This window comes from Ictidomys tridecemlineatus, chromosome 6 (genome assembly GCF_052094955.1).
Source record: "Ictidomys tridecemlineatus isolate mIctTri1 chromosome 6, mIctTri1.hap1, whole genome shotgun sequence".
NCBI lineage: Eukaryota > Metazoa > Chordata > Mammalia > Rodentia > Sciuridae > Ictidomys > Ictidomys tridecemlineatus.
In genome coordinates, this window is record NC_135482.1 from 24,478,015 (window position 1) to 24,501,612 (window position 23,598).

The 23,598-nt window shown below is 40.0% G+C and overlaps 1 protein-coding gene across 4 annotated transcripts in view; it reads right to left on the reverse strand.

Moving 5' to 3' along the window:
• Positions 1–23,598, reverse strand: part of Plxnc1 (plexin C1) — a 145,240-nt gene that overhangs the window by 63,409 nt on the left and 58,233 nt on the right. For all 4 annotated transcript variants that reach the window (XR_013440389.1, XM_078053000.1, XM_005324463.2 and 1 more), the window contains exons 6-10: positions 17,629–17,776; positions 13,560–13,647; positions 11,381–11,483; positions 11,138–11,233; positions 1,864–2,003 (exon numbers count right to left, since the gene is read on the reverse strand). Coding sequence is in view for 3 of the 4 variants with exons in the window: in XM_078053000.1 (XP_077909126.1) it covers positions 1,864–2,003; positions 11,138–11,233; positions 11,381–11,483; positions 13,560–13,647; positions 17,629–17,776 (575 nt within the window). In the remaining variant the exon portion in view is untranslated. The remainder of the gene's footprint in view (positions 1–1,863; positions 2,004–11,137; positions 11,234–11,380; positions 11,484–13,559; positions 13,648–17,628; positions 17,777–23,598) is intronic.

Here is a 23,598-nt window from a genome sequence, read left to right on the forward strand (position 1 = left end):
TCAACTTCAACACTTTTAATAAACCTTCTGAGAAAGCAAATTGAAAGAAACCATTTGAGTCAGTTGGTACTTACCCTACCTCAAACATTCTATACATAGCAAAGCTCTAGGAAATTCATTGTCAAATGGCTGATCATTAAAATCCAAACTTGTTTATCAATTTTGGAAGTAGAGAGGTGGAAATGTAGGTCATTCCACTGCTACCCTGGTATTTTTCTCTTCAAAATAATTGCACATTTTAAAAAATACTATATTAAAGGAGTTTGGGATTAGCATGGGCTCAGGTATAGGATTAACTGGGTATTATGTGGGCTGCTCATGAACTTGGGTTCGCCACACAGATGTGGTTACTGAAATGCTACACACAGAAAGGTCTCTTAGTCATTTAATTTAATAACTGCAGTAATTCAAGACACACTCAGAATGGAAATGAGAGCATAAAGAATCAGAAATGGGTAATACTCTGAAAACGACTTATTTTCCAGTGAAGCTGATTGCCTTTCAGTGAACACACAGGTGTCTAACTTCACCGATTTCACTCTACAAAATGAAAGATTTTCATGGTAAGGTATTTAGCCGGGATAAATGGCACGAGAACACCCAGGTTGCATAGATACGGCCTCTAATGTGTGCTTGATCGCTCAGGTACAGCGCGCAAGCCACCGATGAGCAGCTCTTCTCGTCGGGATGGTAGATATTCCAGATTGACTGCTACGAGGGGAAGGGGGCGGCAGTGATGTGCAGCAAATGAATTAAAACAGAAAATGCAGTAAATAAGCATGGCAGATTAGAATGCTGTACAAATCTGTTTTAGCAGTTAGAAACCAAAACATCACGCTCCAGCAGATTGTCTTAACTGTATTTCCATGATGGAAAAAAACCCAGTATTATACTTTATGTAGATGGCAACATCTTTTGCTCCAAATTAACCCAAAATTACAAAAACTAACAAGTAGAAAACTCAAATTATCTGTTATGTTATTATTATTATATTTCTCTCTTTTTTTCCCCCTGGTGTGTGGGGGTAACAATTTGACCAAGGACATCAGTGAGCAACTGAACTTTTTTTCTCAAAATTTCACTGATAGGATGAGTTAGGGGGAAAGAAGTCATAGAAATCATGACATTCAAGTGACACACTATCAGATATTTATGTTTGGGTGTTTTGTTCTTTTTTTTAAAATCACTAATGTATGTATTAGTGATTTAACTGTATGAAGCTAAAATCAAACCAGAAAATAGAAAGAGGCTATACACAATGACATGTCCATACAAAATGAATTTGAAATTTTCTTTCTTTCAGCCTTGGGGAACATTCTGGAAGAGGTGCTTCATAAAATTCTGTCCAATTCCAAGGTAGGCAGCTAATTTTCCAAGTGCATCATTTTAATAACAATGTTTGCTAATCTTTATACTTGTTTTTTTCTTTTAATTTAAAATTTTTTTTATTATAGATGGACATGATACCTTTTCTTTCTTTCTTTATTTTTATATGGTGCTGAGGATCGAACCTAATATCTCACATGTGCTAGGCAAATGCTCTACCACTCAGCTAGCTACAACTCCAGCCCCCATACTTGATTCTCTTAATGAAAATTAATCAGGGCTCCAAATAGGCGATATTTTGAAACAATTATGTACGGAGATTTTGAGGGGAGGTGACATGGGACAGATTTTTTCCACAATGAACTTCAAATTTACTGTTAAAATTATTTTACTTATTGGAATTATGTCGAATGCGAGGGCTAATTGGCTCACGGCAGTGTATGGAATTGACTATAGAAAGGTTCCAATCACACTGATTCTCTTGCACTGGTTTTAGCTTTATATTACCAAGGATCAATTACTAGTATTTCAACTCACACATCCTTATCACAAGTGCTGGTTCCTTTCAGGATCATGGTGATATTTGATGCCCGGGTAAAGTTGGCTCCCGTAACGATCACGTTACTTTTCCCCAATGTCGATATTTTCTGTGGCTCAATGGCCTTAATGTAGAAGACCTATTGGAAATAAAAGATGAAAACATAAGATCAAAGGGAAGAAATGGCATCGTTCCAAAAAAATCTGTTGATGTGCTGCAGTTCGAAAAAATCACTGGGAAATTACAACATTTTGCAAACACAAGCAGACAGTGTTTAATGAAATCAATGAATTCAAGGAAGAGCGCTGCAGATTCGTGTCTCTCAACATGCGACAGCATGAGGTCAAACCAATTAGTCTTTGTCTCACAAGACAGTTGAAAATACAGTTGAAGAGTCTGACATTCTGTCTGAAGAGAGATATCATTTGAGTTTAGGAAATGCTCGCTGCCTCATGGCCTCCGGAGGCTCCAATGTAGGCAAAATGCAGGAAAAGAAAAGGGAGTTCATTGACTGGAGGCCAACAACAGACTAGTCACTACACTGAAATAAATGTTGTTCCAGATAAATTTAACTCCCTGGGAAGTAGTTTGCATTTTTTTGTTTGTTTGTTTCAGTTATGTTACTTGAATCAAGAAATATACCACAGGCGGGGGGAAAAAAACAAGAAATTCACCAGTTCAGCCCCTTACTACACCTACTACCCATGATGCCTACACCCTGGTGGCCGTTTCTTCTCTAGGATTTGCAGATACGACCATCTCTTCCCATGCTAACCAGTGACAGGCTTTATCAAGCCTACAATCAAGGATGTGTCGGTCCCCTGGAGTCTCTCATGTAGACATAGACCCTGTTACTCCTCCATTTTCAATGTCTAATCAAAATCCCCTAAAAAAAAAAAAACCCCAAAAAACAAAGCCCTTTATCCGATGGCAAGAATCATTTTTCCTTTTCAAGACCAAACAATGTCTTTTACTTTTCTCCTACAAATGCTAATGTCCTTCATTTTGGTCATCTTGTTGGTCTTGTGTAGACCGTAGCTAGCAGGTGTGTGTTCTTCTACAGTATGGAGATCAAGAAAGGACATAAGATTCTAAAATTCTGGTCAATATAAGGGACAGGAGATCTCAGCACGAGTGGACTTCATACTCACACTCTTGGTATTTGAAAATGACCCCCTGGTCCAGAAATGAAAAACCTTGTGACATGTGGCTGATGGCTTATAAGTGCTGAGAACGTCCACTTAGGTGATAAAGTTCATCAGGAAGATACTGGAGTCACAGGGAGAGCTTGCATGATGTCCAACACCTGATTCTTGAGGCAACTGAGAGAATCTACTCTGCTCCTCTGTGTGTCTAATATTCATGGGGCTGGCCTTGCCAGCTGCCAGGGTGGCCCATCCTGCTGAAATGGACCTTCTCTCCTTCTGCTTATCTGGAAATGCAGGTGCTCTATGGTAGAGCGGTCACCATCTCTCATGATCACTATGGATTGGCTTTGCAGATTGAGGTAAATTCATCATTAATGTCATCACTGCAATGATGTACCGTGACAGGGAATTGATTTCGGTGGCAGAATTTATTTTAATCACTTTGTAAAGGACTTTAGCCCATATTTATTGAATCACTACGGGCCTGAAAGGGTCACTTTAATTATTCTGTTATACTTGACTGCATTTTATGGGAGAAATTATCTGCTAGAGTGGTACTTGGGATGGGGGGATTAGCAACGATTTCAAGATAAATCCCTTGCAAATGTCAAGTGTGTGTTGTATAGCAAAGGGCTTACTCTGTACTCTTACGCGGTGACAGCTAAGTGAACAAGTATTTATTGAGCACCTATAGGGTCCTTAGGACAGCATGAGATCTGGCAGGGGGGTGACATGATGTATGTTTGTACTAGATTGGGAGCCAGCAAATGATAGCCTATAAGCAAACTCCTGTTTGCTACCTGTTTTTGTATGCCCATGGAAAAATGTCAGAAGGAGAGGATATTTCATGACCTATGAAAACACATGAAATTCAAATTTCATTGTCCATAAATACCTGTCTGTGTGTTGTCTCTGGCTGTTTTCACATTACAGCAGCAAGACTGAGTGGCTTCAACAGAGACCACACAGCCTGCAAAGACTGAAGTATTTATTCTCTGATTCATTGTAGAAAAAAAAATTTGCTCTTGAGGAGTCCACTGTCTTCTTAGGAAAGCAAGATATTTTTTTTTTAAATGTAAACTTCCCTGAAGATGACATTTACATCCAAGTTCACTATGATTCTCAGGTTGCTTTTCTTTCTACTGGCCCTCTCTGCTTCCTCTGTTTATACCAAGGATGTCTGCAGAAGCACAAATTGCAAACATGCCAAGTATCTGCTACTTCTCTCCTTTCTCTGTAGAGGAGAAGGATGGCCTTATAACTAATGAACAATAAAAGGATTTTTAAAAAAGGGAGTTATATTTTGTTCCTTAAATGGCTCTACAAACAGCAGCATAAGACCTGCCACGTTGTCTCATTAACTTTTTATTTCCCCTTGAGTAGAGACAGCCTTGCTACTTCAAAAGGATTTCATTTTAAAGCCTTATTGTTTGGAGAAGTTTCCACTGGCCATGAAGGATAAAATCCAGCCCTGGCCTATCTTGTGAAAGCAGATGCTTGCAGTCTGCTTTCAAAGAGGGTCAGATTAGCTGTCCTTTGCTGTGACAACTTCTCCTAATCTTAATAAGTGGCCTAGAGAGCTACCAAGAAGAATCACCTAAATAAATGTATAGGTTTACATGAAAATGTAATAACGATAATGAAAAGATAGAGCAGTTATATGGCTGTACTACTTGGCTGTAACAATCAGAAAAAGAACATTTTCTAAATTTGGTGATAAAGATTTTTTTTTTTTTTTTGAAATCCAGGAAAGACAAAAACAAAAACAAAAACCAAAAAAACAACGACAAAGAATGATCTCCCTACGAATGTTCCAGACATTTGATATTTTGGATCTGTTTTTTTTTTTTTTTTTAATCAAGAGTTAATTCACAGCCTCATGTGAAGGAGCCATCTCTAGAAGGGGTTAACTTAAAAACACAACTGAGCGGGATACAAAGGGAATTTCTCCAGCTCTCCAGTGAGCTCTCTCCCTCACCCCACTCCAAAGATTTCCATAGATCAAGTCAAAATCCCATTGCTTGGCACGTCACAGCCCAATGCAGTCTTGTAATTAACCTCAGAATAGTTCACTTCCTGTCAGTTACGTTTTAAAGACTTAAGAGTTATTTTTAAAAGGCAACACAACTGTAAATTATTTAATAAAATACTATGAGCTCTGGTCTCTCATGAGTGGAAATCCCTCCCTGTTTTATGTAAGAAAGCACCCTGGAAACTGGTTAATTAGGTGATACGAAGAATACCCAATTATTTTTATTTTTTTTTCAAAAACCAAGTCATTATAAGATATTGGAAACAGCACAACCACTAGGAAACAGTTATCTTTGAAAAGGTCTAAGAGGATTACTCCTGACAGTAAGAGTACCTTTTGTGAAGTCTGACGTCAACACAATTCAAATTACCGTGACATTAATGGAGAAAATACCGCTATGATTGAAAAGAATATTAGAAAGAGGTGCATTAGGAAGGCTCGGTTTATTAAGACCAAATTGTACTCTATTAATCTGTTAAAAAAAAAAACAAACCTGAATATAGCAAAGCTCTCTATAGGCCTGGACCTGAATCAACACTTGGTAAAACGTCTCTCAGATTTTCACTCATGAAATTAGTTCAAACAGGACAGGATAAAAAGTCACATGGATTTAAAGCCAGCTGGAAATCTGAAACCAAAGGACATAAGAGAGATGAAAGATGGCATAACTAATTAAAAGAAAGTGTCCTGTAGGGCCCCACAGGGGTGAGTATTTGGTTCAGAATTATTTAACATCTTTATTAATGACTGAGAAGAGGACAGAATAATATATTAATAAAATATATAAATTGAGCAGAGTGGTGGTCAGCATTGGGGATGGTAAAGTATAAAAGGAGATTGGAAATCGAAAGGAAATAGCAAAATACACTTCCACCAAAGAAATAATGGAGAGTTCAATGCAACAAAAATGGGATGCGCTCCTCTCTCTCACCCCCAGGCAAATGCCCCTTCCCAGGAGCTCCTGATACATGCCCCAGGGAACTTGAGGTGTAACTTCCAGTTGGTCCTGGGAACTGTCAATTATTAGCAATAATTAGCAATAGGGTGAGGGGAACGACAGTGATGGACATGGAAACTTCCAGAGAGACAGTGACAGATGTGTGCTCTGTTGAGAGAGCAAGACTCACTTCTCTGACCTGGGAACTCAAAGGCGAAGCTGACATGGCCCACAGTGTGGCTGCCCAGGCCACTCCCTGAATTATTCCTGGCCATTGACCTTTCTGAGTATGGATACTCAGAACAGTCCTGGGTGGTCAGAACTCCAGGGCCAGCCAGGGCAATTCTTTCCCTGATTCCAGCTTACACTAGCCACTCAAATCTACCCTTCTGCCAAGATGCCACAGGAACGTGAGATTCTTGCTGTTCCAGGCTCCTTCTCTCCTTATCTTGGAGAAGATGCCTGGCTTTGCCTGGGTCTGACTCCTGCCCCCCAGCCACACCCCAATCTACCTGTCTTCTCCTGTGTCTTGGATGCTAATAAGCTACCCTCAGCCTGGACCTCAGGTGGAGGTCTTGGTTCTACTCCATATCTGTGGCCCAGAGCGGGCAGGTTTTGACAGACTAAGGCCTAGAGAAACCAATATCAGTTACCTCCCTCCAAGATGCATCTTTATCATCACTACTATGTGGTTTAACATTTATTTCTATTCAACATAGGTCACATAATATAGGCCGATGACTAAAACTGTGAACCCTTGAGTCAAATTGCCTGGATTCAAATCTCTTATCTACCATTTGCAATTTATTTTTATAAATCAAAATTTCCCTGTGTATAAAATGAGGAAAATATGTCCGTTGTGAAGCTAAAATAAAGAGACACTCTGAGCCCAGAAGGCAAGGGGTTCAACAAAAATCAGTCCATTCTGGTATTCTATTAACTTCTTCTGTTGTGCATTTTCAACTTGTTCATGAAAAGGAATGTCACTTCCTCCAGAATATTCTAAGCCCTACAATGTAAGCTCCAGAAGGGCTCACGTTTTGTCTATCTGCCTGCTTGACACCCAACAGTTGCTCAACAAACACACTGTTGAATGATTGATTAAACGAAGAATTGGGAGTGAATCCTACAGCACCTAGCACAGTGCTAGGTCCACAGAAGTTATTCAAAAAGGCGTATGCTGAATTTAATTTCACTTCTCAAGATAAATGAAAAAATCCATTTGGATTATCTATGAGAAATTAAAATGCACATTTCAAAGTGATGGAGGAAGAGAAGAGGAGGTACAGGAAGAAAAAGAAAGAAGAACAATTTGAATCTAAATTCCTCGAGGGTAGGAGACGTGGTTTATGTCTGCCACGGAGTGATAAGCATATTGTGCAGAATAACAAACATTAGAATGACATTGTATCATAGATTGTCACAACCTTTCCTTGAAAGCGGGAAAGGGTGGGCAGCAGAGCTGCCCTCAGCAGGTGAGAGCAACAGATACAAGACGGTTAGGAAATGGAGAAGTGGTGGGGGAGGGCAACAGGTTTTACCTATTAAATAGGAAACGAAAAAACAAGAGGCGGGGCTGGTTTTAGGGGGGTGCTGGTTTTTGTACCTAAAAGCACTCCTGATCCTAGGCCAGGATCTTTTCTTAATGTAGGCCACTCCCCATACAGCTCATGTTTCTGGATCAGGGCATGGGGGTGCACCTTAGGGTCACAGGAGTGTAAGGTCAACTGGTCCAGCCAACTGAACCAGAAAACCTACCTCCCAAGGACCACATCCTTAAATGAGCAAATTCTTAATTAAAAACAAAAAGAAAATGTCTCGATAGCATTCCTTTGCTACTGAAGCACTCCTGGAGGGCCAGTCATGTAAGGTGCTATATGTGTAGGCTCCAGGGTCATTTCAACTTTGTGGGCTACACTCTCATTTCCCATATCCTCTATTTCAGCTAAACTAAATTACTGAGGGTTTTTTTGGTAATGAGTGGTCTGGAATTTTCTGGCCTCCTATTGCACTTCTGCTTAAGCTGGTTTCTCTGGTAAGAATACCTGCTCTTCTGTCTCCATGTGTCTGAATGCTTCTCGTCTCTCAATGGTCAGCTGAAATGCCATCTCCATCAATCAATCCATCCATCAATCAAAGGCTTAACCAACCGCACTGATTGTGTTTAACTGTCAGGCACTGGGCAGCCCCGGGCACAGCAAGGCTTTCTGGGTTTAACTCAGTTCAGGTACTACCCCCATATTAACATTTTTTTCTTTCTTACTGTTACATAGATACTCATGGATAAGATTCTTGAGATTGACAGCCAGAGAGGTGCCTGAATCATTAGTATCTTCCATGTGTATCCATGGAGCTCAGTATAACAGCATCTAATAGATGCTCGGTAAGTACCTGCAGGAACAATCACCCATGCTCTGGTCGTGAAGCCTAGGGCAGTGTCCATACGCTTCCCAGTGCCTGTCACACAGGAAGCACACACTACACAAGTGATGTGGGCGGGTGAGTAAAAGGAATACTCTCCGTGGCTTCTCTGCTGGGAAGAGTTGCAAGGGATGGGGGTGCTCCATTCAAGACTGGCATGTGGACCCCAAGTGGAAATCATGATGCTACACATTGAGCATGAAAATGTGTTTCCCAGAGCATAAAATATCCCTCCTTTGACAAGCAACACTCCACTCCCTATCAACCCAAATTGAGATTCTGTTCTGAGTCATGTATTTAAAGAAAACATTTTGGTATCAACGAAATATCTTTCTCCAAACTTAGAAGGGTAATCCATGGAGACACATCGAAGGCAGATCCAGGCTATCGCTGATTTTCAGTATTCTCTCTTAGTGACCCCACTTCTTTTAACCATACAGTGTTAAAGTTGAGGTGGTGCAGGAAGGCAGGACACAAGAAGCCAGGATGCAGTGACCACATTGTATTTTTCTTTTCGTATTGCTTGGGGATTGAACCCAGGGCCTTGTGCATGTGAGGCAAGCACTCTACCAAACTGAGCTATATCCCAGCCCCCACATTGTTATTTTCTTAAGGTAAGTTTTAAAAGCTATTGCTTGAACCATTACTCAATAATACAAAGAAATGAATTATTGATACATAAAAGAACTTGGATGAATTTCCACAGAATTATACTACCCCATTAGTAGGTGCCATTTTTGTTTTTTATGTACTGGCTGAAAATAAATTTAATTTTTTTAAAAAATATTTATTTTTTACTATTTGGCGGACACAACATCTTTGTTTATATGTGGTGCTGAGGATCGAACCCGGGCCGCACGCATGCCAGGCGAGCGTGCTACCGCTTGAGCCACATCCCCAGCCCCAATAAATTTAATTTTTAAAAAAGCTGAGGAGATAGTTTGGTGGTAGAGTGCTCGGCTAGTGTGGCTCCATCCCCAGTCAATCTCCCAGTGGGTACATCTAGATGATCCCATTAAATAATATTCTTCAAATGACAAAAATTATTCAGCACCTAAAAAATTATCAAGGATATTATGTTAAGTGAAATAAGTCACACAAAAAGAAAAATACTAGCTGGGTGTGGTGGTGCATGCCTATAATCTCAGGGCCTTAAGAGGCTGAAGCAGGAGGATTACAAGTTCAAAGCCAGAATCAGCAACTTAGTGAGACCCTGTCTCAAAATAAAATATATTTTAAAAAAAGAGCTGGGGATGTTGCTCAGTGGTTAAGGGCCCCTAGGTTCAATCCATGGTAACCAAAGAAAAAGACAAATGCTGCCTGATTCTACTCATATGAGGAATTCACAGTAGTTGAATTTATAAAAAGAAAATAGAAAGTTTGATACTAGAGGCCTGGGTACAAGGGATCCTGGTACAAGGCCTGGTGCTTGGTAATAAGTATAGAGTTTTGCAAGATGGGAAGTATTCTAGAGACTGGTTGCATATGCTGTGAGTGTACTTAACACTGCTGAATTGCACACTTTAAAAACAGTAAACATGATGAATTTTATGTTATGTGTATTTTGCCGAAATTAAAAACAACCATGGTAAAATCTGATCTAAAACAAAAAAGCCACTATCTGATTGATCCAACTCCCTGTCACTATGTCTTAGTTTTACAAACCAATGGGAAGAGAAAAGTAGCCCATGACTTAATTAAACCTCAAAGACCTTTAGAGTGCAGACGCTGGCACACCACGCTTTTCTAAGGCTTTAATTAACTGTAGGCTCCATTTTGATTCACGTTCCCTCTGCCTGTTACTTAATTCAACTAAAGTTACTATCAACTTTTCAGTAATGATTAAAAATGTGCTGCTTATTTATATTGGCACTTGACCTTAAATAGCTGCAAATGGATAAGTCAAAGCCACAGATTAGTCATGAAATAGAAACTGAGCCTTTCTTGTTTTTCTAATGCTGTTATTTTTCATTAGTCTGCTCCCGCCAGACTCCAAGGTTAATGAGAGCAGAACTTGGACTCTTTTGTTTGTTTGTTTGTTTTTACCACATATAGATGCTCCATGATCTGTGGACAGAGGGAAGCCTGAAGGGGGCCATGCCCTAAGCAGAGCCACGTATGTTCTGCCCAGAAATATTCACATGGTCACATCCCCTCTTAGAACATGACAGGCACACTGAGCTTGCTGACTAACTGCAAAGAAAGCAAGAGGAATTTCCAAGGAAATTTCATGAAAAATATCAACATTTTTGAAAGGGGAGGGAAATACATGGTCTATAACAAGTCTGTTTTGGTACTATTAACTATTGGTTTGGGCATCTCTACAAAGTGAAAAACAGAAACAAGTTAGTTTGTGTCCTTTGTACAGACCTACCCACACACAGGATGCCCAGAAAGGCCATCCTAACGATTACTTCAAATGGAGGTCCCCTCAGGCTGCGTGCTATCAAGTGAGCCACAAAGTCACCTTTAAAATTTTACTTCTATTGGAACAACATCATTTTTCTTAATTACAGAGTTTTAATTTCTTTTATGTGATTGTTCAGCCTTTGATGTATTGAGCCAATTAACTGAAACTTGGTTAAAAACTAAAGGGGGGGAAAAAAGGGAATTTTGGTAGTAAGCAAAATGGAACTTTAAAAAAAATTTTTTTTTAAGGAACCCAAAGTAGTAGGAGTTGTCCTTGTCATCAAAAGGGAATTTTTTCCATTATCAACACCAAAATAGAGTCTGACCTGTAAACCCTGGTTGGTTCTGTTGCTCTTATTCTCCTTGAATCTTCCTCCTCCAGGGTTCTTGGGTGGTTTCTCAATGGCCACTGGACAGAGTTCCTGAAATGGAGAAGAAAAATCCCTTCAGTGTCTTGAGTGGGTGGGAGATTCAAAGTGTGAAACAAACACAAAAACCAGAGTGGGAACTAGGTGGATACAAACATGTATTTTCAGTTAAACCTTGTAATACCAAAAACGTCACTTTACCTGGTTGCTGTGATAATCAGAAGGGTCACAAGCTGTGAAGGGGTGGATACACCTTCTCGCACTGTTACACCAAGCACAGCCAGTTCCAATACATTTGGAGCATCTGGCAACATGGAAAACCAACTTAATTCCTAGATTTTTAGGAAAAGGTTCACATCCTAAAAATTTCTCTCTGTGATGTAGTGTTAAAATTATTTAAAAGAATTTAAAAAAATCGTTGGAATAACTGGGATGAACAGGAGGAGAGAGGACAGTCCTTTGAGGCTAGGCATAGAGCAGGACTTTGTGCCCTGCTCTGGGAGGCCTTCAGGGTTGACAGGCATCATCACACCTGCAGAAATGTTGCCATGGAAACCTGAAGCTGGGGTCACCTGCTGGTCCATAAATAATAGGAACCACTGAATCTGTTTCTGAATCCATTCCTGCTATTTGTCTACACTCAGGTGAGTCCCCCTGGAGATGGGCCTCTCCCTGCTATCACCTCTCCCAGATCAGCCAACCTTCATTCCCTCAGGCAGCCAAGCTGCCAACTGCCCAGAAGATGTAAGACACAAAGAGATACCTGGCAGGCAGAGGGACTAGGGTGCTGGTGTTTGTTTTATAATCAAATTAAGGAAGAATTGTGTCTTCTAATCAAGTAATCTATCATGCATGGAAAACCCCTGCAGGACTTTGAAAAGCAAACATTAGAATAATCAGAGTTACAGAAAAAATGATTTAAAAAAAAAATGAGACTCCTTTGGAAATGTGGCCAAGGAAGGCCAGAGAAAGCGTCGGCAGGAGACAGCAAGGGTGCCTATTGCAGGGCGCCGGGACTCAGACTGTATTTTATATGTTTTCTAAAGGAAGAGTCTGACCTAGAGAAACTGCAGTTTCCCTGTGGGGAGAAAGCCCAGGCTCCCCTTGGTGTTCGGCTGTCTCTTAAGTGAGCCGGGAGCAGGTCTGTGATTTGTCTGCTTCTCTGACCCTGCAGGCAGGATTACCTTACAAGTGCTTTCCTGGCAGGAAGCAGTTACCTGCAGGAAGGGCTCTCACCTCTGGTGGGAGGATCTGGTGTGAGGTCTGGTCCTCGGTGACCAAGTTGTGGGACCTGGGCCAGTGGCTGCCTTTCATCTGCTCTCTAAACCTGCACATCGGGGAGCTACAGTATTTTTAAACTCTTTGAGCCATAAAATTCTATTTAATTCTCCCCCCCTTTCTCCTATTTTCTGGACTTCTGAGGCTTATCAGAATTTGTATTTTTTTCTTCCCTAAATTAATGCTGTTTCTTAGAAATCACAGATCCTGGCCTATGTCATCTCCTTTCATAGTGCCTCCTTAGTAAAAGAGAAGGTCTAAAGCAGCCTTCCAAGTCGGTTTTAAGTATGGAATCATCTTCAGCATAGAAATAATGGTTCCTGGGCCAGGTAGAAAGGGAGTTCATATTTGGTACTCAGAGAGTTAGTTGTCAATCATCCTGCACAGCCAGCTATAGACTCACACTGATAACATGGCTTCCCACTGTTCCCTTAGGGACCTCCAGGCTGACTTCCAGCTGGAGGGACAGGACTCTGAGAAGCATATTTCCTCTATGTCTTCTTTGCTTTAGAAGCTAGGTATGAGGTGTGGCCCTAATTCAAGGGGTTTCTAGCTAAAAGGGGCTGAGAGTGATAAAAAGAGGGCAGAAGATTGGGAGTGTAGCTCAGGGGTACAGTGCAAGGTGCAGGGTTCCAGGTGGCACCTGGAAAAGAAAAGAAGAGAAAGAAAAGAAAAAGAAAGGGAAAGAAAAAAATAGAAGAGGGTAGAATGAATATGTTCTTTGGGCAAAAGAGACTTCACTGAGTGTCCTTGACAGGCCTTCCTGTTCTTCCTAAATTCCCAGAAACGTCCTGATCAGGAGAGGACCTAGCAGTGCCCTCTGTACTTCCTTCAAGTGTCCCCTGGGCCTAGGAAATAACATTTCCCTGTTGATAAGAGCGCTTAGCCCGTGTTCTCTCCCCGGCTGCCCCAATTTCCTTGTTAGGGCTTGAATGAGTGAGCCGACCCATTAGCTCAGTGGCTCTCCCAGCTCCCGTTAGGCCATGCTCCAAAAGGCACTTTGGGAAGTTCTACTCCACAGAAGAGTTCTTTAGGAAATTGTGGAGTAAAGCAAATAAATTGAAACCATGAGAGAATATTTACATTTCAAATAAAATCTTACTCTCTTAATGATGAGCAGTTGGTTAAGTTGAATCGCTTTGATAAAATCCAAGAAGGGAAGGAGAACGTCACGTTGACCATTAAGACATCTGGAGCAAAGGGAGGGAAAAGTCATTTACCATGGATTCCTGCCACAGTCAAGCAGAAGCTGTAAATGCAAAGAAAAAAAAAAAAATCCCCTTCTCCGCCTAGAGGCCACGGGTGTGCCAGCTGTTCACCAACATTGCAATCAGTATGTGCTCCGTCCCCAGGGGCCGTTCACGTCAGGCAGCCACAGAGCACAGCACCAGGCTCCAAACAGACGAACCCAACTCTAGCTTCAAGCCCCCCATGGATAATCACTAGGAAAAAAGCCATTTTACAGCCCATTTACATCTCCAACTCTCCCTGGGATCACTATCTCAGCTTGTAATTGGCCAAGGCATAAGAATAAAACAAGTCACCGAGCAAGAAGTGCCTAGAATATGAAAAGCAGCACATTAGAGAGGAAATCCCGCACCTTCGGAAGAATCCACACTTGACAAATATTTACCTAACAAATTTGAGAGTGTGGTTTCTAGGGGTGGGAAACCATGATCTTCTTAGAGTCAACTGTCACCAAATCTATGATGAAAGTTTTCTTACTTGCTTTTAAAAACTTATCCATGGGTTTAAAAACCCCTAAAGAATAAAATCAGTAGGATAAAAATTGCTAAGTCAGCGTTAGAGAAGTGTATTGCTTCCCGTATCTCTTTAAACATCGATATTCTACCCAAGGTCCGGATTCCCAGTCCCATCTGTCTATTAGAATCAATTGAGAAATTTTTTTATGAAAATAAAGATTTCAGGGCCATGCTCTAAGATATTCTGATTTTGCAGGTCTGGTGTGGTCTAGGAATCTTTGGGTTACAGTGCTTCCCAGATAAGGATTGTATAAGCTTCAACCCAGAGCAGCACCTGGACTAGTCCAAGTGCCAGTGATAATAAGGAAGTAGTAATACTTTTTTCTTTATATGAATGATTGAAGACTAGGAGATGGTACTTGTTAAATTAAAGTCTTGGAAAAATGAGAAGTTGGCCCGATTTTGTTGGCAGCCCTAATTTTCTCATTGAAATTTTATTAGTGTGTGGTTCCCAGAGTCTAAGAACTCTTATTTTCAGGTGCTTCTCTACAGCAATAAGATTTGCTCTGATAGCCAGAACTGCACATAACATTCTGCTCACATAAAGTGGGCTTATGTGAAATGATAATCTTCTGTTCTAGAGACAAGGAGGTTTGGAGGGCTGGCCTGATCTCTCAGCAGGAGCCTCTGAACAGACACTTGATGCATGTTAGTGGATTGAGCACATGAACACTGAGCACTGAGGGACTCCCAGACCAAACACATTTCCAAGGTGTCCAGTGACGATGGCTGCAGGATCTCTACTTTGCTGAGCATCAACTCTACATAAAACATTGTAAATATCCCAAGGAAATGCATATTCATTATCTCTGAAAGCATTTACGGTTAAAATTCTGGAAGAAGTAAAATACATTAGGTGAAAAAAAAAAAACAGCAATAACAACACAGACTAGGAAATACCATGATAACGGGTTCACGTTCCATATAGTACCTGGGTACCCAGATGCCTGCCGAGAACCAAGGGGATTCTGGAGGTGGGACGGTCATAGCAGAATCTGACAAGGCTGTTAGGGAGAGGAGACTTTCCCACAGTGTTTCAAAGTGGGCGGGAAATAGGAATTAGTGAAAAGAATGAGGCCACCAGAGGCTCAAAGGTGGCCATGGACCAAGTTTTGGCAATCACTTCTGGCTGACTGAGTACAAGAGGTGGGGAAATGAATTTATTTGCCTGTGCAAAATTATGCAAGACCTTGAGCTGATGTGGCGACCCATGCCTGTAATCCTAGCTACCCAGAAGGCTAAAGCAGGAGAATTCCAAGTTTAAGGTCAGCCTGGGAAATTTAGAGAGACCTAGTCTCAAACAAACAAACAAAAAAAGTATGAGGATATAGTTGAGTGGTACAGCCACTCCTGGGTTCAATCCCCAGTACTGATTAAAAAAAAAAAAAAAAACCAGGAAAGGGCAAAGAAGCTAATGAGGGCTCTAAAAGGGACTGGTTAGCCCCATAAGTCAATCTCAGTTCTTGAGAAGCATCTTTTATGGGTAAGCAAGACCTGCATTTTAGTGACCAAAATTAACCAGTAGTTATCATGAAGGCTACATAGGGTGGACAAAGTGGGAAACTGGGCTCATTTTTCCAAGCAATTCAGACCCAAATAGCCATTCTGAGGCCAGAGGGCGAGAGGCATTTTTAAGCTCAGGTCTCTGGCCTGGTGCATTAAATTTCCTTTTGAGGGGTGAAGGATCAATCAGGTGCCAAGGTCAAATGTGGATGTGTCCTTGAAGTTCAGGTATTAGAACCTGATACCTAGAGATAATATCATGAATGGGGTGGGGGGAGCTTTGGGAAGTGATTAAATCATGAGGGCTCTCCCTCCTGAATGGGATTAGTGTTCTCATAAAAGAGGTTTGAGGCAGCTCCCTTGCCCCTTCTGCCACATGAGAACTCAGCAAGGAGACACCATGCGCGAAGCAGAGAATGAGCCCTCACTAGGTACAGAATTTGCCGGAGCCTTGATCTTGGATTCTCCAGACTCCGGAACTGTAAGCAATAAACTTCTATTATCTATGAAAGACACAGTCTCAGGTATTTTGTTATAGCAGCCTGAATGGAAGTGAGATGTTGGGTAACTCCAGCTCTTGCCACACAACTCTCTTAGTTCGTGTTATGATCAGCACCCACTCTAGGAGGCCATGAACCTACCTCTACTTCCAGCCTGTCTCATCTGAAGAGATTCTGAATCCTGTACCGCGCCTCCTGACATTCTCTGGAATTTATCCACTTCTCTCCATCTGCATCTGTCCTTACGATGGCTCTCACACTCTGTCTCACCTGGACTGCGGCACTATTTTCCTGCTGGCTGATCTTTTGGAACTCAGGCCTTCTGTCTGTCCCTCCTCCAGTCCATTCCCTACCTCTGGCCATCCATTCATTCATTCAACAAAAATTTATTGATTGATTGTAAATGGCTAATTTGTACTAGACATTGTTCTAAGCACAGCAGTGAAGATGTCCTCTCGAGGTCTCTATGCCCATAGGGCTTCCATTCCAGCAGGACAGATAGATGATGTACAACTGAACCTTTCTGCAACATAAATCTGACTGTGCCAGCCTTCAGCTCAGATCTTTCTGTCTCCTCACAGCTCCCAGGATGGAGTCCAAGGATCAGAAGATCCTTCTTGGTCCCTTGGCTGTCTTCTTTGGTATTATTTTCCACCTGTCCCTACCCCACTTGCCCTACCCATGTGGAACCTTTTTTGGTTCTTCAAACACAGCTTTTGCTCTCCTTCTGGGTATTATACCAGTTGGTCTCTGCCTGGAACACTCTTCCCACTGGTCTTCCTGGCTCAACTCTGTTCATCTTCCAGTCTTATTTATCACTTCTTCCAGGAAGCCTTCCAGATCACACTTCCCCAGCCCCAAGTCCAGTTTGGTGCCCTTTCCCTATGGCTCCCGTAGGACTCCAGGTTCCCTGCAATTATACCCAGCATTGTAATTAACTGCTTATTCATCCCCGACCCATGGGTTACAAACGCCATGAGCAAGGTCCAGCTGGGTGTCCCTAGGACCTAGCACAATGCCTCACACACAGGCAGATGCTCAAAAAAAAAAATGCTTCTTGTATGAATGCATGAATAAATGAACTTAAGCTGATAGAACATGGGCTGCCATGTTTTCTCATCTCACCGAGGACATTCCCTGCTTTTCAGATCTGAATTATCTGAGCCATTTAGGTAGAGCCAGCCCAGTGGTGTCTGGCTGTGCTACACTCTCCAGTCATCTGATAGGGGGTCCTAGAACAACCCAGTGAGGTGCAGACCCAGGTGGGAGCCAGTGCAGGGGAGAGAGTGAGCACAGTGAAGGATTCCGCCCTTTACCTTGCAATCTGAATTCCTCAGGCAATCTGAATTCAGGAGGTTCCCTTGCTTTGGTGACTTCATAACAAAACCCAGTAGAGTCCACATACCTCTGTAGATGGGTCTGGTGGGGATGTTACAGGTGCAGGTCCTGTTTAACTGACTTTTCCCCTGGCAGAGCACCCTGCTGGTATCCACGTTCCTCACCGTACAATCTGAGTTTTTTGGAGAGAAGCTGCCCACCATAGTCACTGTGGTCTGCGTGGGTAAGAAAATACAGGAAACAAGTGACCACTTTTGATCATCACCAACCATCTTAGAGTTTGATGTTACTCAGCCTTTGAACCACCATAGGAAGGAGCTATGACTCAGGAGAGCTGTTAGGAAAGAGCTGTTTCATTGGTACCCTGTTGGCTCTATTGTGATTCACATATTCCCATTCTTAACTATAGTTCCGCTGTGTGTGTGTGTATTTTTTCTTATCAATTTTTAAAAGCTCTCCACGTAGTTGTAGATATTCATCCTTATCTGTCAAATTTCGGATACATCTTTTCTCCTAATCTGCTGGCTGCCTTGTAATTTTTTGTTTGTGGAATCTTTCATCCTTGCATTATGTATCTTTATGTAATCAGATGCAGGGTTTCTTGTTTTAGCCTACAGAACGCTGCCCAAACTCTAGCCTATAGACAAGTATAAAATAGTTCCATTTTCTTTATTGTTTTGTTTTTTAAACTTATATTGTTAATCCATCTGGAATTTATGTTTATATATAATGTGAGATAAGAGTCCAATTTTATTATTATCCAGATGGTTAATCAGCTCTGTCATAACCATTTACTAAAAAAAAAAAAAAAAATCCAACAACTCCTTTTCCCACTGAACTGAAATACCACTCTTGCTATATATTATATTACCATATATTTGGGATTTACTTCTAAACTCTGCTCAGTTCTAAAAACCTTTTCATCTACTTCTATTCCAATGTCAATCAACTTTTTACTACTATGGCTTTAAATATATTTAACATCTGATAAGGCAATTCTCTACTTATTTATATTTATTTTCATAGGATTTCCTAGACATATGAGATTTAAAATAATTTTATCCAAAGAGGGTGAGGAGACTGAGTATAACTGAAATTACACTAAATGTACTAAATATATACATTCATTTAAAAAATGTGCATCATTATGTTATTAAGTATTCCTACTGAAACACACAACTTTATTTTTATTTCTTTTTGACCCAGGGTTTATTTAAGAGGGTGCGCTTTGAGCTCCCACCTTTTTACTACTTACTGTGAATGCTATAATAGTTAAAGGAGGGAGCCTGTGAAATCCACTTTTAAGATTAGTTAAGGTTTGGTCTGTGGTCAAACTATGCTATGAGATCTAAAGGGAGGGGAGTGTTTTGTGTGTGTGTACGTGTGTATACAGGCCTACGTGTATGCACCCATACATGTGTGAACATGTGCACTGGGGACACAGAAAGAAAATCTTGAAAATTCAAAGTCATAAAGCAAATTCTCCCAAATGAATTATCTAAAAGAAAAGGATGACCAATTCTGTTTAGAAGGAAAATTAAAGGGACACCAACAGTGGATATGTTTGGCATCAGGTGCATGAAGAGTACCTGGTTGGAAGCTGGGAGGGGGGGGGAATAGGTGACCCTGCCACCCAAGATGAAGAGTAATGGCTTTGCAAACCTGGAAGGGGTCTACCTTTTGTTATACTTCTGACCTCTGCCTGGACTCCCTGCGTAACCACCAGAGCCTCTGCTGTCTCCCTGGTCCTCTAACAAACTTGCTAAATCTATGCTAGTTTCTGGAGCTCACTCTCATCTTTCCATTTGCAAAAAAAAAAAAAAAAAAAAAAAAAAAAAGCCTGGTTTGGGGTCAGAGAGTCATGCTGGAAGAGAGCAACTCCTTTCAATCCAACTTTACCAGGACTGAAGTTAACTTCTAGGGAACTTAAGCAAAAGGACAAACTCCAAAGCACTCCCACTAGCTCATCTTCAACAGGTGTCTGAACTCCCATTCATCTGACTTCTTCAAACCCACAACATTTATATCTGCATCCCACATCTCAGCTCATGACCACATATGATTCTGTATACATACAGATCTTAAATTGATTCCTTGCTTAAATATTACAACAAGTGTATCACATCCTATTTTCACCAACTGTTTGAATTTTTCAAAATTTACTTCCAGTTCCAACATACCTAGTCTTTTATATAGCTGAAATAATTCCACTTGTTAAATATTTATATTAATATTTATAAATATTTATCAAGATCCTACTATGTGCCAGCTGCTACACAAGGTACTGAACATATCGGTGAGCCTAATAGCTATAGTCCTTGCCCTCAAAGAACCTATGGACTAGTTAAGTGTGGTCATTCCACTAGAGTGGGAATGGAAGCCTGGACATTCCATCAGAGTAGAACTGAAGGGCCACATGGTACCAGGAGATCATCAAGAGATGACAGGATCCTGGGCAAGGGGGGTGCAGTGGAAATGGAAAGAACTGGACAGATTCTGGGAACTTTTAAGAGGGAGCATGGGAAAGACTAGACTAGTAGGGATGTGGATCAGGAAGATCAAATGGATGAATGGAGGTACCAGGGGGACCATATACTGGGTTGGAACAGATTTGTTCTTTGAGTGGAAGATTGAGATTTCAATTTTAGAGGCCTTCAATTCAAGATCCTCAAGAGGATGTGTCAAGTTGGATATGAATGAGCTGGGCCTCCAAGGAGCCATCTGGGTTGGAGGCAAAGGAGATATGAACATAGATGATATATGAGGCCATAGAGTGGATAAGATTGTCTATAGAGAGGAAGAGCCAGAACTGGACTTTGCCCAGGTCCCTGATTTAGAGTCAAGGAGAGAAGGAGCCAGAAACGGAGGCTGAGGCTATTTCTTGAAATAAGCTGGAAAAAGAGGGAGTGAGGACACAATGGGTCAGATGGGATGCAGAGATGGTTGGAGCGTCAGCTGGCTTCATCCATGAAGCCAAGGAACTCCTTGCTCCTAAATTCTACCAGGTTGATAAACAAAGCACCTTCTTTTATTCACTATTCTCCTTATTGTGAACAATAAGATTGGCTATCTCCAAGTTTCTAATTCTATAAATGTTATTGAAATAGCATTTTCATGCTTAGTATTTTTCTTCTTTCAAGTTAATTCTTCAGGATTCCACACCTGGAATTAGTGCTTCAAACAGAATGAATATATTTATGACTTTTGAAGCACACTGCTGCCAAATTGCTTTCCAAAAAGGTTGTGCTAATTGGCATCACCAACAGTGGGTGTTAGCATAACTTATTATTGCTTTAATTTGTATTTATTTTATAACTAGTGAGGTTGAACATATTTCCATATTTGTATCTACTTCTCTGAATCTCTCCTCTTGTGACAATATACGTTTTCACCCACTTACTTTTTGGTGCATTGATGTTTTTCTTAATTTTTCCTAGCTTTATTATCTTGCAATTAATATTTTTTTGGTGGCAAATATTTTCCTGAAGTGTGTGCTTCAGTTAACTCAGTTTTCTTTATATAGATTTTGTTAAAAAGGAATCAAGTTTATGAGTATTTTTCTTTCGTTATTAAGTACTAGATTGCTTCAGAGCTAAGAAAATTATCATACTTTCAAATTATCTGATGTTCAGTTCCTTTTTTGTTAGTTCTTCTATGAGTTATCTTTTTATAAATTCCTTAATCAGCCTACAATTTATTTTTTATATTTAATGTAGAATATGAATTAAATTATGCTTCCAGAGTAAAAGCAATTATTTTGACACTTTCTATAAAGTAATTCTCTTTTCCTATATTTTTATTGGTGCATTACAGTTGTATATAGTGGTGGAATGTGTTGTTACATACTCATACATGCACACAATATGACAATATAATCTGGCCAATATCATTTCCCAGGATTTCCCTTTTCCTCCCCACTGGTCCCTTTCCTCTACTTCTATAAAATAATTATTTTGCCTTCTCTTGTTTTACAATATCTGATCTTTAAAATTCTTACATTTATTTATGAGCTACATTCTATACCACTATTTTTAAATCAGAACATGGATTGTTCTGACTTTAAATAATATACTACATATAATATATCATGCAATATATATGCACAACATATAGGTTTACAATCTCATAGGGAATGGTCTCAACTAAATAAGCTTCTTTTTCCAAAATGTATTTCCAAAATGAATATCTTTATTATATTCTTGATCAGTTCATATTATTCCAGATGAATATTATGTTAATTTTAAGAAAATGCCACTCATATTTCACTAGGATTCTGAAATATTGAAAATAATATCAGAAAAAAATGACATTTTATGATATTGCTCCACTAGAAAAGAGAATGTTTATGAATATATTCAAGACATTTTTCATATGTTCCAAAAAAATGTTTTACTTTTGATTATTTATTTATTTATTTACTTACTTACTTATTTAGGTTACCGGGGAATGAACTCAGGGGCATTCAATCATTGAGCTACATTTCCAGCCCTATTTTGTATTTTATTTAGAGACAGGATCTCACTGAGTTGCTTAGTGCTTCGCTGTTGCTGAGGTTGGCTTTAAACTTGAGATCCTCCTGCCTCAGCCACCTGAGCACTGGGATTATAGGCATGCATTACTGTGCCCAGCATGATTATATTTTAAATGGATAAGTTTCCATAATGATGGATTATAAATAGCCTCAATAGACAATGTTCTGCTATCTAATTACTATCAGAAAGAATGGTTTAAGATTCTGCAAAGCACTATTTTTGGTAGCTGTCCCCAATATGTATCTCCTAGCAAAAATAATTTTAAAATAAAGGATATGTACAATGCTCTTTAAATTTATGCCTGAATATTCTATTGTTTTCATGAGTGGGACTTTTTATTAATTGAAGTTAAAAGTTTGTTTTACCCCCACAGGTAGTATGGTTTTGATATTTGAGTATTTATTAAACAGTTGGCACATCATTTAAATTTTATTCATTTGAATAATTTTTAAAATTTACATATTTAGGTTTTGAAGGTACTCAAACACTTAAGATTAGCAAATACTATTTTTCTATATTGCATTGCAGTAATTATTTCTCTTATTATTTGTTTCTTGTAATATGATGGAACAGAACTTTTAAAGCAATGTTGGTAGTATTGGTAATGATGGAATTTTTTTGCTTCAGTTCAGATTAGTAAAAGAGTATTTCTAGTGTCTCTCCTTTACCAACCATGTTGTTTTGTGAGAAATACTTTTATTGCATCTTTTTTATATCTTTATTAGTACAAATCATTTTTATTGAATTTTAACATCTCTTTACAAAATGCAGACATCACTGCTGAAATGGGATCATGTCATACATCCCTTTTTGCATTTGTGTGGGTGAGGTTTTCATTTGTTTTCTTTTTTTACGTGTCTCTGCCTTCCCTCCCTACCACATCAGTCATTCCACCAGGGGAGCCCGGGCTTATAACGGTGTAGGAATTCTTTCATACTTTTCTGTATGTGCAAACAATCATATAGAGACATGTATAAACACATATAGGGACTTTTTTAGATCAATATCAGATCATGCTATGCAAACCCGTCTGCATCTTGCTGTTTTTACTCAACAAAACCTCAGAGAAAATCCCTCCTACACTAACCGAAATTGCTCTGAATATTTCTTTTTAATGTGGATTCCATGGTGAGGATGAGGATATACTATTTTCTAGTTGCTTTATGCAAAGAAACAAAGCTTCTTGTGAACAGAGGTTTTGCATTATATGAAGTGTTTTCTGTACCTACAAAGGTACTAGAATGTCCTCCTGGTATATCATGAGCAGTTAGCAAATACTCTGAATTGAGCTCATAGATGGAAGCAGGGTCCACCTCAGACTGCCATCTCGGTAGGTCAGGGAATTTGTATTATTTAAACAAAGAGCTGAGACTTTCAGGTAAGTCACTAATGGCCATAAGGGCAGAAAATATCTTGCAATAATGGGATCAAGAGATGGAATCATGGGCTGCGGATATAGCTCTGGTGGTAGAGTGCTTGCCTCACACGCACAAAACCCTGAGTTC